This window comes from Pteropus medius, unplaced genomic scaffold (genome assembly GCF_902729225.1).
Source record: "Pteropus medius unplaced genomic scaffold, Ma_sr-lr_union100, whole genome shotgun sequence".
Classification (NCBI taxonomy): domain Eukaryota; kingdom Metazoa; phylum Chordata; class Mammalia; order Chiroptera; family Pteropodidae; genus Pteropus; species Pteropus medius.
In genome coordinates, this window is record NW_024346667.1 from 21783518 (window position 1) to 21802993 (window position 19476).

At 33.6% G+C, this 19476-nt stretch overlaps 1 protein-coding gene and 1 pseudogene across 10 annotated transcripts in view; both read left to right on the forward strand.

The window, feature by feature from the left end:
• GRIA2 (glutamate ionotropic receptor AMPA type subunit 2) overlaps positions 1-19476 on the forward strand; it is a 122746-nt gene that overhangs the window by 42162 nt on the left and 61108 nt on the right. For all 10 annotated transcript variants that reach the window (XR_005655705.1, XM_039876236.1, XM_039876235.1 and 7 more), the window contains one exon: positions 18636-18875. Coding sequence is in view for 9 of the 10 variants with exons in the window: in XM_039876236.1 (XP_039732170.1) it covers positions 18636-18875 (240 nt within the window). In the remaining variant the exon portion in view is untranslated. The remainder of the gene's footprint in view (positions 1-18635; positions 18876-19476) is intronic.
• On the forward strand, positions 7373-7491 carry LOC120613625 (uncharacterized; annotated as a pseudogene).

Below are 19476 nucleotides of genomic sequence, written 5' to 3' on the forward strand. Positions count from 1 at the left end.
AACTCAAGGTGCTCAGTTTGTGTTTGAAATTTTTGAATATTTAAAATGTGTCAGAGATTAAGTCATATTTTCCTTAATTATTAAGATATCTTAAAGAGTATTTATTTTATTCACCAGTTCAAGATTCTTAAACCTTTTCTGATCATCTATTCTAGGTCATTTCCTGTGCTAGGAGTTGCATTTAACTCATAATCTGGCTGGAAAAGCATGCAAGTGAACTGATTATTAGACTATGGCATGTGATGTTCACCCCTATAGTAAAGGGTAACAAAGAGTCAGGGTCATTGGTACTTAGAGCGGATGTCAGGAAAGAGCCCAGAATGGAAGTGAAGCATTAAGGTTGATCTTAGAGGATGGCTAGGAATTAGTCTGAAGTGTAGTCAGGGAATTGGATGCATGGGGAATCAGAAGGTTTGGGAATTCCATTTGTGGGTTGAAAGAACATTATACGTCATGGAAACTGTAATATGTTTTTCTTTTGGAATATATACTTTAAAAATGAACTGTTCATTTCCATGAGATATTTTTATTTTCAAGCATTAAGCAAACTCGGTTCATTAAAAGAGATATTTGATTTATTTTCATGAAACCTAAACATATTAGAATATAAGGACATAGACTGTTTATCACTGGCTAGCACTAGGAAGTTGCTATGCTCTGTCATTGCAGATACCTTTGCTACTAGAAGGAATGCTTTTTGGAAGCCTTGTTGTCTACAAATTAAACAGTAAATTTGTTGTAGACTAAAAAAAATTCAAACTTTCATAACATGGTGAGTCAATCGTCTATGAGCTTTTTGTTATTTTATGTACTCAGACGTCATAACATCCCTGTGATGTAGCTAATGTTATTTACAAATAAGGAATCAGAATGGTACAGAGAGGGTAAATGGCTGATCAAATCAAATAGTCATGAATAATAAATTCAGACATCAAACACAGATTACAAATTAGGTACTACTTTCAACAAGTCAGAGTTTTACATTTGGAAATCCAGCATGCTCTGGTCTTTCTATGTTTCCTCTAAATTCTACTTGCAAATTAAACAGGCCTCTTTTCAGGTGATCTCTGTCCTGTACCTTCTTATAAGCAACCGAAAGATACAAGCTGACACTTTCAGCATTTTGTCTCAAAATGTTCTTAGTCAGACTTACAAGTTTGTTTGGCACATTTTCAATCTTCCAGTTTGTTACAGGTGAACAATTTTGTCATTGCTTTCACCAAAAGAACACATGGATGTCTATCTTTCCAGTGTCCAATAGCAGTTTTCGTCTTCTTTTTTCTTCTTTCTTCTTTCTTCTTCTTCCTCTTCTTCCTCTTCCTCCTCCTCCTCCTTCTTCTTTTTTGCCTCTGTGAAATGTTTGTCATTCCTCCACTCTTTATTAACATGTTGTCTCCTTTCTGATTTCCTATCTCCTGCCCATTACCTAGCCCCCAAGTCAATGCTACATTTTCTAGGCTTTTGTTATAATACCAGCCAATTTCTGTTTCAGTTGCTACATAATAAACTACCCCAAAACTTAGCTCTAAAAAAAACCCAACAACAACACATATTCCATCTGAAATTCTGTGGATTGGCTGGGAAGTTCTTTTGCTGGTCTTGCTTGGGCTCGACCATGTGAGTATATTCAGCTGGAGGGTGAGTCAGGACTGACACCACTAGGATGGCTGAAATGCCTGGGCCTCTCTTCATGAAGTCTTTCGACTTTAAGGAGGCAAACATGCACTTCTCAATGTTAGGATAGTGGTCTAGAATTCAAGCCCTAATGTGAAAGTACTTATCAAACCTCTGCTTGTATCTCACTTGCTGATGTCAACTTGGTTAGATTAGCTAATCTAACCCTTCAGGGTGAAAGGCAACTAGTCAAGCTTGTGGATACTAGGAGATATGAATTACTGTGGACATGAATATAACAGTTTACCATAATTCTTATATCATAGTCACCTTTTTCTATTAAGTAGTAAGGAATAGGTCATTTTAAAGGAAGATTCTAAAAAAAGAATATCTTTACAGGTAAGACAGTTTTGAGGAATTATAAGGACTTGGCAACAGGATTTAGGGAAAGTTTAAGAATAAAGGCAATGAGGAGGTATTGACATGGATTTTCAAGGGCCTGATGAAAGTCGATGCAAGGATGATATGAGGTTGAGATGAACAGAAATGAAGCAGAGGGACACAAGTAGGTATCAGGGGCTTGTGCTTTGGATCTAGGAGGGATGAGAAAGATGTGGCTTTATCCTGAGCCACTTTAGTAGCAGTAATTTTGGGGATCGGCTCTGCTTCAGACAGAAAATATATTACTGAAAAATTTTTAAAATCCAAAATAAGCTATCACAACTACTATCCCTCCATATGTCTGTATCAGAACAACACTCATTTTTTTTTTTCCTGGCAAAATTTACCGACACGCTCATTGTCCTGGGCCCAGAAAATATGTGTGAATTGAGACTCAAAAGAGAATGCACTGATTTCACAAAAAAAAGATATCAAAACAGACTGGGTCAACAACTTCATTCACTTGCATACAGTTTGCTCGAATACATTTAAGGTGCTCTCTTTTACAACCTCAAATATATATTAGAGAAATACCCTAGCAAAACCAGGGTTTTATTTTTATTGTGAGCAGTCGTGTTTAGACCACTGAAAGATCTACGATTGAGACTTTTTATGTACTACATATCTAAGCTCTCCTAAGATCCCAGAATCTCTTCCAAGTTGTAAGAGCCACTCAAAGGGAATGCTGTATTGATTCAATTTTGTTTCTGCCCAATACAGTGATGACGGCAACATAAAGTTTGGGCTGGTCAGACTTTGTAGCTTTGCAGATGAGGGTAAGGTCCTGGCTGAGGGAAAAGACGGTGTTGTGTTTCCAGGAGCAGAGGCAAATCTCCTCGCTGAATCAGCAGAGGCCTGAAATGTTAGGCCCATATTAAATGTGACAAATGCCCACGAAGGAAATTACAATGATTAAAGTGCTACCATCTAAGTATTAAATTATTTACAATATAGGAATTATAAATATATTGATGAGTCTTTAGCTTAATTAAATTAAATAAACCTTTAATAAGTAAAAATAATTTATTTGGTGCAAAAAAAACATCTGAATCACTGGCATTATATGTACAGGAGATATGTCTATTACATCTTAGCCAATTTATTGTATGTGGAAATAAAACATTCTAGTGTCTTTAATGCTATTTACTGTATTCTACTATTTCCTAATTATGTGACTTTTGTTTTACATATATATATTAACTTACCCTATTTTTTTAGTTTTAACCTTTGATTTTAACAGTTATTAGAAATTAGTTTTCTTTTTGAAGTAAATTAAGACACTCTCACAAGTATTTTTAAATAGAAAATCAGAGAAATTTTTAGCTGTAAAATAGGGATAATAATATTTGTTCTATTACCCTATGATTCTATTATAAGATCAAAGAGATACTAATTATGAAATCCTTTTCCAACCATGAAGGTTGAGTCATTAATTAATAATTAATAACCTACTTTTTTGTGATTAATACCCATTCTTGGATGATTCTGGAGAGTTTTTAATATTGTGGCATTAATATAACAAATTTATATTTAGTAGAAAACATAGAGATTTCTGGAGAAAAGTGGACCTCAGATTTCTAAGACAAAGGCATCTTGACATTTATCATTTTAACTATTTGCAAGTGGAATGACCCAGAAATCACTTGATAAGACATAATTCAAAATTTTTCTGAAGAATAAGTTTGAGAGAAATTGTTGCATAAAAGGAGAACTGGGCCAGCTAGTGCACTTAATTAAGGAGCAAGTTTCTTTATTGAGACTGAAAAAAAAAAAACAAAACACTAATTAGGACACTGCAAGTGAAATTAAACTTTCTCTATTCAGACTTTTAGTGGATTTACATTTCATATGATGTGTCTTCTGTTCCTCATCTGATCCTAAGTGACTTTATCTAGGTTTTTTATATCCCCGGATCTCTAAAGCATCCATTATTCATTTAAATCATTTTACTAAACATATCCGACCTACAAAAAGTTATACAGCATATATTACAGCAAACATGTAGACAGCAGTCAGCTCAAGAAATAAAGTGTTAATAATAAGGTTGAAATGCCTGAGCCCCATCTGCTATTGCATGCCTTCAATATAGCTATTATCTCAAATTTAATATTTATCTTTTCTACAGATTTCATATTTTTACCACTCATGTGTTTACTCTTAAAAAGAGTATAGTTTTTAAAAGAATATTATGCAAGCAAATTACCCATCTGCTATAACTTGTTTTTCTCTTAAGAGTATGTTTTAAGATTTATTCTTGTGGTTTTAGATGAAAACAATAAAAATAAATAAATAAAAATAATTGTTTTCACTGCTGTGTATTATTCTATTAGACATACCACAGTTTGGAGTGGCTTGTTGAAGAATGTTTGTTTTGGTTGTACAAACAATGAGGCCATGAGTATTTTACATAATGTCTATTCGTATGCATTCCTCAGCATGTCAGGGCACATGCCTAAGAAAGGAAGTGCTGCTAGTATGTGCTTCTTTATAGAATCTTGCCCAATAGTTGTCTAAAATGGTTGTATCAATTTATAAACTTTCTATTAGTATCTGAGTTCTTGTTTTTATATAATATCAATTCTTCGTATCATCAGACTTTTCACTTTTGCCAATTTGTAGACTCTTAATGAACTTTTCCCTGATTTTCAGTGTGGCTGAGCATTTTAAAATTTTTGAATGAGCCTTCTGTGTCCTTTTTTAAATGAATGTCTGTTCACATATACAATAGGTCTATATATTAAGAATATGTATTAGAAAATAATTTTTAAAAAAGGCTGCAGAGGTTATTTTTTTCCTAATACCTGTTTGATTTAGGATACCTGTCAGTACTCTGGAATTCATTTTTTGCATCTATTGCAGTGTGTTTCCCAGGATTTTTTTGTGTGACATTTCTAGTTGGTTCCTAATAGTCTGGTTTCAAATTCTAGCTCCGCACCACTAACCATGTAAACTTGGGAAACTTAACCTTGGTCTTCATGTCAGTTGTTTGGACAGTTAAATGACTTGATACATGTAAGCCCTAAGAAGAGTTCCTGACATATAATCACATAATGTCATACCTAGGTGTTAATTATTAATTCAAAGAATAATAGTCATTTAGAGATCAGAAGCACTGTACTTCCAAAGCTTTTTGAAATTTTTTCTTTACAGTATTCAATTTAAGTGTAGATTCTGGTTATACAATGACAGAACAATAAATTGTACATAATTCAGCACACCAATTATTCTAAAGGAAATTTTGTCTTATAAAAATACTATATAATTTTACAAATAATTTGACAAATTGTTATCAAATCAGCATATCATTACATTTGGCCCAATGCTGCTTAATAATTCTTTGAGAACATGAAGTATATTAGGTGAAAGAAAGTTGCACTTACACACACACATATATAATTTCCTTCAATATTATTCATCTTGTTGTCCTGGACACTGTAAGATTAGCATTAATAAAAATCATCTTTGGTTGGTTACCTCATTGCTTTCTACCATGTTACCCCAGAAGGGACAATTTCACAGGAAGAGAGCAGCAGTTTTGTATACATATTGGTTCAGAAGGTATGCCCTAGTTTGCCTCTGTGGTGCTAAGACTTACTTTGTATTGTTCCCATTGATAATTGATCCGTGTCATCCTGATTGAAGAATGACATGTCCTATAATTCTGTTCTTGAAAATTTTTGAAATCGGAACATATTCTTTGCTTCTTTGAGAAATTATTGTAGGAGCTCTGGTTCTCCCCAGGTTGTTTGTTTTCACGACATAATCTACTAGGGATCTGGCAACTATCTAGTGGCTATGAAAAAGGCAAGCAACCAAACTGAGTATTTTAGACTCTAGTAGAGATTTTCACTGTTGCTTTATGTTTTTGCCATTTGCATTTAATTTAATAATCTTTAAATTGCCAAATCTTTAATGTACTCTGTGATTTATGTGCAAAATTACATGTTTTCCCAAGAACAAGACATCTATTTATTTAGATATCTTTGAAATGATGGCTTTGACTGAATTCTTATGTTCTATTTTCAGTAATTATATGCTGAAATAACTTATAGTGTAAGCACAATATATACACATATTAATTTTTTTGCAATTATCTATAATCTACTCATTTCTATTTTTCTTCAGCTTTGTCCTTCATAGAAATTAAGTAGTTGTTGCAATATTAATTTACAATGAGTTTTTGTGCTCTTTCCCAAATACCTCCGTTTTAGCTATTTATTTATTGTCTGCTTTCTTTCATCCCCGAGGATGGTTTTGCTCCAACTTTTGTCCTTTACTAAGGGAGAATTATTGCTTGGCCAATTATTTTTCTTTTGTTTTGTTGCACCTATGGTATGCTGTGAATAGGGTACGAGTAATTAACAGAACCAAATTAATAATGACTAAATATTTAATGTTATGTAACTTGCATGATGTTTTCTCCTATTTTTTTTTTTTTCATTCTTTATGGACCACACAGTAAAGTGAAGTACAAAGTTGAACCGATCATTCATATAATATATGGGTGTTTTATAAGTATATTTTGGGAAAGAATTATGGACTGTTCAATTACATACATTGATCAAATGTATCAGATACTTATTCAAATTCTCACTCAATTTGTATTGCGTGGATACCAGATTAATGGTAATTAATAGGTAGATAATTCCTAAAGCAATTTATTGCTTTAGGAAATATAACAGAAATACAAAAGTAAGGAAATAATTTCTCATTGTGGAATGGTCCAAAGATGAGTTGAGTAAAATTCATACAAAATAACAGCTTTTTCACATAAAAAATCCAAGAGAATCAACCAAAAAGCTATTAGAACTGATAAGTGTTCACTATGATCATTGGATATAAACTTATCATTTGAAAGTCAATATCTTTCCTTGGTACTAGCAATATCTAAAATAGAAAATATGAATAAAAAATATCTGACAACAATAGTAATAAAGCCACAAAATATCTAGTGATAAACTGATAAGAAGTTTGCTAGATATGAATAGAAGTGTAAAACTTTACAGAAAATCAGAAATTGGTTCTGAGCTAAAACAGACTGGCTATAAAGTTAATGTTGTAAATGTTAATCTTTGCCAATTAATTTGTATTTTAATCCAATCCTAAATAAAATTTGGAAGAAAAAAAAGGTAAATTAATAGGTAGAAAAGCTTTGCAAAAAGACACTGCAAGCAATAGTTATTTCTAAAAAGGCAAAGTAATTAACACCTATTTCCTTCTTCAGAAATAGACCCAAGCACAAATAGAAATTTAGCATATAATAAAGGTGACACTTAAAATTAAGAGGAAATCAATGAAATTAAATTAAAGGTGTTGGGTCTATGGCCATGCTACCCTGAACAAGCCTGATGCCACCTGATCTTGGAAGCTAAGCAGGGTCAGGCCTGGTTAGTACTTGGATGGGAAACCACCTAGGAAGACCAAGTACTGTAGGCATAAAAAAAATAAAAATAAAAAAAATAAGAGACTGTAAGCTGACAAGGTCCTCTCAATCTGTGAGGTCAACCAAAGGTTGTCTCACTTAAAAAAAATAAAAATAAATAAAAATATTGGAAAATTTAATATCTATGTGAAAACAAAGTAGATTTCTACTTTGTATAAAATGCAAATATAAATATTAGAAGAATTAATTATAAAAAGGGTTGTATGAAATCAACATAAAATCATATTTAAAATTCTTAGGATGGGGAAATTCTTATTACACAAGACACAAAATCTAGGAGTCATCAAGAAAAGATTGATAATTTGGTTAAAAATGTCATAAACAAAGTAAAAGACAAAAGAAAGAAGAAGACATATAAGCTTTACATATACAGAAGATTAAACATTGAAATTTAAATAATAGTAAAAAAATGTGTAAAGTATAGGAATCGATGAGAGGAAAATATAAAAATAAATGTACTTTCTTACAGATGACAAAAATCCAAATTTTCTGTTTATCAATAAGAAGTATAGTACAATGGCTAAAAGAACAGAATCTGAAGTCAGGCTGTCTGGGTTTGACACCCACTGTCATTTTCCAGTGTGATCTCAGAATATTTCTTGTTTTCAAGTTTTTCCATCTGTAAAATGTGGATAATATTGGGAACCATACGAATATAATTAGTTTTAAGAGTTAATACATGAAAAACTCTAAGGATAATGCCTTCTTTTACAAGAGTACAAAAATCTAAGTTTCTATTACTAAAACAACAATGAAATGCTATTTTCACATATTAAATTAAGAGAAAAAGGTGAAAATATCCACTATTGGTGGAAAACATAAAAAAAAATAAGAGTTTATCTTATTCTATTAATGGGAATGTGAATTGGTACACTGTCTCTGGATGATCATTTGATAGCATCATTAACATTTTATCCAGCATGACATCCAACCAAGCAAATCTACTTTTAATAATCTTCCTGCAGAGATATGAGCATAAGTGCACACAGATAAGTGTGTACCGACACGTTTGCTGAAGGCTTGTTTGTAGTAGCAAAATTCATGACAATTTAAATATCTCAGTTAGAGAATGTTAATGAAATAATGATACAACCAAAATCAGGGAATACTAAGTAATGGTTTAAATGAATGAACTAAGTCTATATCAACACGGTAATTTCTTTGTTATATGTCAAATGAAGTTACAAGACAATTGTCCTATAGTCTCCTTAATCAAAAATGTAATGAAAACAGAAGCAAACAAAATCAACTCTAACTAGAACTATGAGTGTGCAAATATCATGCCAAATGGTTGTTATCAGTGCCTGCCTGTGGGAAGAGGATGCAGCAAAAGGAAATTATAGCTTTTTAATGAATATGCTTGTTTAAAAATGTGTTGAGTTTATTCTCACAATTTTTGAATTATAAATGTTTTATTTATGTCATTAAGGTAAATGCAAGGGCCAAAAAATGAATTACTAATCTTTTCTTGAGGGAATTCTTTTCATACCATTAATTCTATCGTGGCCTCTTATTGAAGGGGGTGTGACAATGAAGCAGGCAGGCCCTCTGGACAACATTAACTTGCCATGATCCATAACTAAACATTAGATCTGTTTTTACCAGGAAAAATGCATCAAGTGTGAGTCCATCATGCTAAAGTTAATTCCTCCAGTTACTTATCAATTTAGAGATGTATGCTAACAGTCCAGTACATTTCTTAGTATATTTACATAATTTTTGTTATATGATATTTGATCTTTTTCTCTTTTAATTCACTTATATGAGTTAACATATAAGTGCTGAGGCATTTGAGTAGAAACCCTCTCTCTTAGCAACCAAAGGGATAAGCAAGCAAGTCCTGTGATAGCTTCAGAAACTTTAAGCCATACACAAGCAAGAGGGATATCATATCTAATTTGAGAACACCCAGACAAGTAAGGCAATAAAGCTCTGTCGTTTTTTTGCATGCCACTTAGAAAAAATTCTTTTAAGCAAAAATCTTCTTGGTACTTTAAAATGTTTCAATTATGTTTTTAAAAGTAGCTTTTATCTCAGAAGATAAAATGTTTATTTGTACCGAAATATTATCTATATTTGGTAAAAACACAGTCCTTTAGTTCTATACGTTCTAATTACATTCTGATAAGAGATCAGACATTTCTTTAAGCATCAAGATGAAGAGTGGCTGTGGAGCTTAAGGCATCCATGGCCTGCTAAACATGGAGATAAAGGTGAAGTAGAAAAGTAAAAAATTGAAGGAGGAAAAGGGGCAAGTGGAAAGAATAAGAAATATAAAAATGAAGAGAGAAGGAAAGAAAGACTAATAAAACATGAAGAGAATGGTAGAATTTAATCTGTGAAAATCTATTGTATCTCACATATTCATTTCACATGAGTAAGAATATGATGAATAATAAATATGCACTTCCTGACATTTTGTATAATTTCTGTCTTTGAATTTGGCTGTTACATGCCCATGTTTGAGCTTGATGGGACCTCTGAGGGCACTGAGACATTTGAAAGCTGCAGTTTGCCAGAAGTGCACAGCTGGCTGGTGTCACAACCGGGATTAGACACCAGGCCTCCGGACATTCGGCCTGGCACTCGTCATCCACAACATTCAAATCGCGTCAGGGAATGCAGTCTCCAGAACTTACATAGAGCATAAGTCGAGCAAGAATTTGCAGAGGATAGAACTATGTATTTATGAGAAGGAAATACATGTCCAAGGGAAGAAGAATGGGACTGTATTTTGTGAAATAGCATCTTGTATAAACGGAGGTAATTCTCTTTCACTTACGTGTCCAGAACTCATCATTAAAATTCACACGAGAGTTATTGCCTATTACTGCCAGTTCTACTATTGCCTGCTCTCCCAGATGATGAATGAAGCCAGAATAAATGTTATAGATTTTTTTAAGGCTGCATATAACATGGGCAACAGCAATAAACTTAGACATTTCACCTCACTCAGCAAATGTAATGCGAAGGTCAGGAAGGATAAATGTTTGTTAGAGGGAAAGAAAAATGTATTACTACAACTTCATAGTCTTCTACTGAGTGATGATGCATCACATTTAATATTTGTATGAAAAATGGGATCAAAATGTATGCAAAGGAGAAGTAATTTATCATAGTAAAGATTTGTGGCAGGGCTATAGGGAAAATCATCAGTAAGGCAATTTATAGAAAATGTCATTGTGAATGTTTAGTATTCTTCACATTTTCTTTGAATCATATAATGTTCCATTCAATAGCTACATACTGAATGTCTATGCTAAGAACTGTGCTGGGCTCTGAGTAACAGGATTGGACAGAGCAAAGGATAGGTTTTTAAAGTGATGAGTTTTGTGAGAGATGCTAAAATGTCAGCTCCCAAGTGGGAAATCCTTCCATTCAATAGAGGAAGAGAAGGTGCCCCAATAGATATATGAACTTTAAAATAATCTCATTAATGGAAAGTAAATAGTTTTACTCCATTTCATTATGAGAACAGCATATCGTAATTACCTACATATTCCAAGAATAAAAAAATTACCATTCCATTTTTAACATTCTTCTCAGTTTTTACATGGAAACCAAATATTATATTTACCATATGTTACAAAAATTACATTTTTAAGGGAATAAATGTTGCTTATGACAAGTTTACAGGCTTGAACAAGTCCATTGAATTAGAGAAATAGGACACTTGAGATTGTGAGAATGCCTAAGGATATTTTCAAGTCCCAAATGTGTTATTGAACATATGTGCAAGACGAAGATGTTTACCTCTTTTATTTAGGTTTCCATTTGCATCCTGCTCTATGTATTATTTTAGCTTAGGAACTTCACCTCTCGGTACAATTTCTCCACATATAAAATACATTTTGAAAGCTTAAAATAACAAAACTTCACAAACATTCTGAATATTGTATTCTCATAATTATGATTGTGTTTTTTTCCTATTATGAGAACAGATAAACTAAATTTCACAGGTGATTTATAAACTAACCTAGTTATTTTGCAGTATGATAGTGAAGGAAGAAAACAGTGTGATCACATGATTACAGAAATACCCCAGTATCAACGGAAATGAAATTTTATCACAAGAACCTGTTTTATATCTTTGTTATGAAATTGGTTCACATCATGTATTCATTCAACAAATATTTAATAATATACTTGTGAAAAAATCCTGAATTGGGTATTACAGAGAATACAAAAATTACTATGGTTGGTTTTGTTGTCATTAACACATTTATTTACTGATTAATATTTTCCCTAGTAATTCTTTAGGTATAATGTAATATAAGCTTTAAAGCATTCCTTTAATGCAGGCAGGATAGTAATGAATGTCCTGATTCGATAGATTCGGAATCTAAGGCTCAAGTTCAGTGACTCTTCTACCAGATGGCCAGTGCAGACCTGGGCTTCCAATTCAGGTATTCGTATTCTCTTCTCACACTGACCCCTGCCCTCAAGGAGGTCACAAATCTCCCTCCCCTTTGCCCCCTGCACACACACACGCACATACGCACATACACTTGAACATATTGTACTTCAGGCCACGAGGGAGGTGCTTATGGGGCTCATAATCATGGAAATCATATTCAGTTGATAGTAAGCAGGACACCCTTCATGGAAGAATTGGTATTTTATTACTTGACATTTTTCAAGTGTCTGCTGTGTGCCAAATATGTGATAGGTTATGCATTTAGAGATAAACAGCACTTCATTCTCTGCATTCAATTAGCTCTGAGAGGGCAAAGCTAGGCATAACTCAGACAAATATGCAGAAATGCGGATTACTTTAGAATCCCACGGAGGAGAAGCATGCAACTCAGACCACAGCAAGTAGCTAACACCTGAGCGTTGTTATGTATTTTATTCTCTAAACAATGGGAAGATACTGACATATTTTAATCAGGAAGGTTATATCTGCCATGATAAGAAAGTGATTTATTATAAACAGGATTATTTGGGAGGATGTTGCAGCAATCCATTCAATAAATATTTAAGGACCATATTAAGGCAATGTCAGCAGAGCCAGAGAGTACAGATTTGAGAAGTCAAATGGGCTGTATTTCATGACAATTTGTATGCTGAGGATAAAAAAAGGGAAGAAGTCAGGAGTGATTTATATTCTGAAAAGATGGGTTTGATTTTAACACATGAACATTTGTCTTAAAGAATTGGTGAATTTTATGCTAAAGGAAAAAGGTGAGTAAAATCGGTGCATGATTAATAATAAATCGTTAACATCAAGATTGACTGGAACATGGACTATAAGTAGGGAGGTCATGAGAGAATTTGTATGGGGCTCAATACCTGCCAGCACTGTTTCAACTTACTTATTCTTTAATGCTGCCCATCCTACAGTGAGGTAGGTAGATAATGTTATTATCCTTTTTTACACATGACTAAGCTGAGCAGAGTGAAATAAAGCAACTTGCCCAAGCAAGTCCAACTAGATAATAGCAAAGCCAGGATATAGTCCCCGGTTGTTCTCACTGTTTAGCATCTACAGCTGCTGCATCTAAGGTCAGAACCCAAAGATCCTTGGATACAGAATAATAATTTTTCTGTGGTATATGATAGTTGAGATAAAAGTTATAGGATTTTAGATAATGTAAAACAGTGGTATTTTATGTATTTTTTTTAATTCTAAAAAACTCACACTTGAGGTCTTGAAAGAATTAAACATTTTAATTAAAACTGTACTAGCAAGGACAGAATATGAAATAATCATGAAAATACATGATTAAAAAATGAATCATATGTGTGTATATTTACAGTATATACTTGTGCTATATATATGGTATATACAGAATATTTGCTACACAATTATATACGATATAAGTATAGTACATATTTTCCTCAGTAAATAAACAGATCAAGGGAAACAATTGAGGTGATGGTTCAGGTTTGGGAAACATTTGCACAAAATTTGAATTTGACTTTGTGAAAAGAGATGAATGAGACCACTAAAAGGTGGAGTAAGAAAGAAGAAAAACAACTGGAAGACAGATCCTTGAAGAATGACTTTTAAGTGGTGTGCTTTAGGAAGACTAATAACACAACAAGAGTATGAATTGATGGAAGGAGAGAGCGAAGGTGAGGAATAGTTTATCTTGTCAGAACCAAGGAGAAAGAAAACAAAGGTGCAGATACAAGGAACACTTAAGAAGTATGTTATACAAGCTTCATCTAAACAAGGACCTTATCTGTCACTGTTAATGCTGTCTCTCCAATACCTAGAACAGTGCATAGTAAGTTCCCCAAAATACCTAATGTGGAAGGAATGAAATAGAATAAAATGGAGGTGGTTATAGATGACAGAACAGGACAAAGAAGAGTAATGAATTAATTATTCTGGAAAATATAGAAAATCAATGATTGCAAGAGCTATGATGCCATGAGAAAAAGGAAAAAAAATCAAAACAAAGACATGATTTGTAGGATAAGATTGTCATGGCTTTCTGTCATTTTTATGGAATTAGTTGTAATGTTGAATTAGAAGTTTTTAATGGGTGCACTAGACAGTGAGAGATTGAAGCTATCAACTCCAGCGAGGAATTGACTATTTCTATCCTGTTTGTTGTGGCATTTTCTCATGCTTGTCACACAAAATACTTACTATATATATATTTTTTTCAGTAAATATAGATTAGGAGAAGCAACAAGATGATGATGAAGTTTTGGGAAACATGCATAAAAAGTTGACTTGGACCACGTTAAAATGGATGAGACCGCTAAGAGATAGTATATAAAAAGAGAAGTAAAAATAATTGTAAGACAAATCCTGGAGAATGCTCTTTAAGATGTAAGAAAAAAGAAAAAAAGAAAAAGAAAGACAGTGAAAAGTAATTAGAGGGAAAGAAAGAGTACCAAGATGATATGGTTTCACTTGGTAGCGATGTAGAGAATGAATTAGAAGAGAGAAACTAGTAGCAATAGAGAAAATTGCAAGGAGCAAGTCTTGATTAATAAATTCAGAGAAGCTAAAAAAGCTTCATCTAATAAAAAGAATATTAGATTTAGGAGATTGTTACTGGCAAATGATAGGGAAAGTTCAGTAGTAAAATCAGGGTCAAACTTTACAAGGGGTTAATACCAGAAGTTTAACGATGAAAAGAGAGAGATTTTCTGTGATCCTCGTATTTTGAGGTCAGGATTGCTAGGTGATGCAGCTTTCACCAGACTTTGTACAAGCTGCAATGGGGCTTGCAGTCTATGCTATTTCATTGACGTGAATGGCACTTTAAAAATATAAAAAGTATAAAACAAAAATAAATCATTCCCTGTTCTTCTTCTGCCTTTCAACTAAATAACCATGCAAGGTTCTCCACACTGTACTGAGTATGCTACATTAGCAGCACCAATGAACACAATGACCCAAGAGAAAAAGATGTGTGCCGGATGCACCATCAGCACTGTTATTGGCTTATATCATCCAGGCTTATAATAAAAAGTGAAATAATCAGCAAGTTACTTACACGCAGGAGATGATCATCTCTACTCTTTGACCTAAAGTGTCTTTTAAATGACTCCTCTTTGCTGAGTTTCTCAAAGTTGATATTAAATATTTAATTAAAGTAGAACTCAGTGAGAGCATCTCTACCTACCAATTTGCAATCAATTTGAGTTTTAAGACATAACTGTAATTCTAATATTAATCAGCATAATCATTCAGAAATGTATAATAGTGTCTCATAGGGTAATTGTGTGGTTCAAGAAGTTAGAAGTCAAACTGAGAGCTTTTCTGCTCCTTCCTCTGCTTTAGAGATAACTCATTTTAGAAAGTCAGAGTTCATGACACATTATTTGGATATTCTCAGTGATAGCAAATTTTCCTTCTTTGAGGATGGATATGTTAGGAAAAAAGCTTTAAATTTTGGAAGCATTGCTGGGAAATCAGGTAGAGATCAAAATGAGTAATTTTATTTCGAATCAAACAAGGAGTAATTTCAAAGTGCAAATAATGTCCTTGTGTATTGTGTCAACAGCACCATGAATCTGTGTTATATTGGGGAGAAAATTACTATTAGAATGCAAAAACACTCTTGGCTATTTTTGGGGTGGAGCACTAAGTTTTTCTTCTTGAGAATAGTCACTGCAAACTGGAGAAGCAAAATACCTTAGCTCAAGTCAGCATTCTAATTGATTCTTGGTTGTAAGTCACAATGATTTTCTTATCATGGTTGGGGACAGAGACAGTGACTGACAGTAAAGAGAGAGACATGAGCAATTTTGACCAAATAGCTGTTAATTATATGTGTTATAAAGGGACATTACATGAGAACGACCTGGAGAAATAGAGAATATAGATAAATAGACAACTGAATATGTGCCATGAAGAGATAAGGGAGAAGGGAAGAGGACTGAAAGAGACCAGGGATAGTCAGGAAAGAAAGGCCATTGTTATAAAATTATGTTCATTGGAGAATGAGCTGAATGTTCGAAAAAAGTGCCTTCTGAGTTAGGTGAATTGTTATTTCTTATGAAGTTTTGTAGAGCATGTGCCTATTGTTGGGCCAAAGCCAAATGTTTCCAGATCAGGGGTCCCCAACCCCAGGGCCGTGGACTGGTACTGGTCCGTGGCCTGTTAGGAACCGGGCCGCATAGCGGCGGGCAAGCGAGCTAAGCAGCCTCTCCCCAGCGCTAGCATCACCACCTCAGATCATCAAGCACTAGATTCTCATAGAAGAACTGGTCTCTGGTGCCAAAAAGTGTGGGGACCACTATTCCAGATGGCCATGATAACCAGGAAGCCCTTTGACAACCACTTCAGAGTCTAAAACAAATGGAAAATGAAAAGTATGGCTCCTTACTAAGATCGCCTATGCATTCAAATAGTGGCACCCTTTATCAAGCATTCTGCTGATGCTGTGGCTGTTGTTCCTATCACAGAAGCTATTTCACTTAAGATTAGAGGAGATCTTGTTAATAAATCATATTGCCTGATATTCCTATACTCTTTAGATGACATACCAACACAGCAGGAAATGAAATTAAATACACCCGGAGAGACTTTATAGCAATTTCCCCCTTTTATATGTCATATAAAATCATCAATTTCTGAACAAACTTAAGATTTAAGATATACATGTCAGTGTACATTTATCCATGCATAAAATAAGAAATCACCACAGAATTTACCTAGAAGGATTTAACTATGAAAGGACTTTTGCATGTATATGAAAAATGAGTACAAGCAAAGTCATTAAAAGGTTATTTTCTACTTCTGTACTCAAAAAAAGACAAAAATATGAACATGAATAAAAAGCAGGAATCTCATCTTTATGTTAAAGTATGAAATAAATGTAAAGAAATAATCCCAGAAAATGTATGTTAGAAAGGCAGAAATGAGTTGAAGATTAGTAGATATTTAAAGGAGAAAGGGAATATTCGATATATAAGGACCACTCAAAGAAATAGTCAATTTTGCTTTCCTTTCATTTCATAGCAGTCACTAAAAGTGACTGCCTATTATTTATTGATCATCTGAAATTGGTTATTAGAATCTGTATATATTTTAGCAATGCTCTTATTCATGAAACAAATCTATTTTACTACAGACCATCTATTTTTATGAAGGAAATAAAATGAAACAAGATAGTATTGGTCTTGTCTTTTAAGTGGGGCTGATTAATGCAGAAGGGTGTTTGGTATTATGGTCTGGGTTGGTAGGCTGTGTTCCTGGATAGCTGATTTCCATTCCTTGCATTGAAATGATCCTTGAGATTAAAAAAAAATCAGCTATTCATTCAATATTAAAAAAAAATATCGGCTATTCATTCACTCAAAGCCACGTGCCTGACCTGAATCAGTGGTCTTCAGCACTGTGACAGGGGCGGCTTCTACAGGGCATCACAGGGGACCAGCCCTGGGCAAAGTAACCCTCACTTCTCAGAGAGGTAAGAATAGATCTGTGTTTCAAAAAACTATTCTGATTGTATTGTGAGGAATAGAATGGGAGGGGCCTAACTGGATGAAGGAGAAAAGCTGGGCAAGTATTTCGATCATCCAAGTGAGAGGAGTCATATTATCCATTGTTAAGAACATGGGCTCCGAATCCAGACTGCCTAGGTTTGAACACAGCATCTCTCACTAGCTGCCTAGGTTTGAACACAGCATCTCTCACTTATCTCTCTATTTGTCAACTTTCCTATCAGCAATTTTCAAATAATAGTAATCCTTATCTCAAGAGTTATTATCAGAAATAAATGAGTTAACGTACCAGAGAACGTGCCAGGCACAAGGCAAGCACAATGTAAGCATATGCTGTAGTGAACTAGGATGATTAGAATGGAGATAGAAATAAGTGGACCACATTTGAGTATATTTAGGTATTAGAATGAGCAATACTTAGTGATGGTCTGACTTTGGGGAAGGGGCTGAGAGAAGGTAGTGTGATATACCATTCACTGAAGTACAAATATTGGTAGAGCATAAGGGATTGTGGGAGCAATAGGGACTTTCAAATAAAATATTTTTTAAAGAATAATGGTTCTAAGCCAAAATATGTTCATAATATTTGTTTTTTTATGGAGTAGAACATATGGGATAAGTTAAGTCTGTGGGAAAGGTTAAAATTATGAATACTGAACTTCATTTAATTACTAGTTGACTGAGGGACACAAGGTGACAGGCCTCTGTTCTATAATATATCTCTTTATGTGTAATGTGAATTTTGCATCCATCTTTTCTTAAAGACATTTTGGTCATCAGTAGAACTCTTCTAGTATAATAACATCATTAACCCAATAAAGCTTTAAAAAAAATCAATATTTCAGGGAATGAGCTGTTTCAAATGTGTATAAATCCCAAGTAATTGCTGTTTGTTCTTATAACTAATGATTTTTACTTGTATTGTTCTTAAATAGGACTGTCCTAAAATATTTACACTTATATCACCTGTTAAGCAATAATGTAGGTATTTCCTTATACCTAGATTATTATTTTAACGCTTTGTAATTTTTTAAATTCCTCAAATAGAGTGCTAAGTAAATAAGTGCTTGTATATTTGATGGATCATTGATACAAACTCTATATTTCTTTTGATTTGATCATTTTGTATTTTATATAAAAGGGCATTAAGTTTCAAGCAGATTTATGTGATTTTATGTCAATTTCAATGATTTAACCTTTCTGTTTTTCCCTATTCTTCTAGTCTGCTCCCAGTTTTCAAGAGGAGTTTATGCTATTTTTGGATTCTATGACAAGAAGTCTGTAAATACCATCACATCCTTTTGTGGAACCCTCCACGTTTCCTTCATCACTCCCAGCTTCCCAACAGATGGCACACATCCATTTGTCATTCAGATGAGACCTGACCTCAAAGGAGCACTTCTTAGTTTGATCGAATATTATCAGTGGGACAAATTTGCGTACCTCTACGACAGTGACAGAGGTAAGTGAAAATATCTCTATCTCTTGCTAATGGGTCAGATTCAATGCTTACACTTGATGCATGTGACATCAAGGTAGAGCTACACAAGTATATTAAAGTCCACGGGTTACATGGTTTAATGTTGCTGTGTAAATGAAAAACGCAGTTCGAAATCTGGAGAACATATTAAGAGTAAAATGAAAAAAAAAGTTGTGAATGCAAAATTTTCAAATACAGACTGTGTCAGCCCAGTGCCCAAATGTTTAATCATAATGTAAAAAGTACTTTCTAGAATCGGCAGCTAAGACTCTATGGTGACTGTATTACCAGTTCAAGGTCAGTAAAGCAGCTGCCTTGAAAGTTAGATTAAGTAAAATTTGAATTAATACATAAATAAGAGCTCCTACAGAAATATATAGTTATTAAATATTTTCACATGCAAAAGTTTTATCAGGCAGGTATAATTATTATTAACATTGCTTTAAAATGAGATCACTGCATCTCAGAGAAATTAAACGACTTGTGCGTGATCCACCCATGTGTGGTCCAGATGAACACAGGTCTTCTGACACCAGACCCATGCTTTTGTCACAATTCTATGTAATTGTTTATGATGTGATAA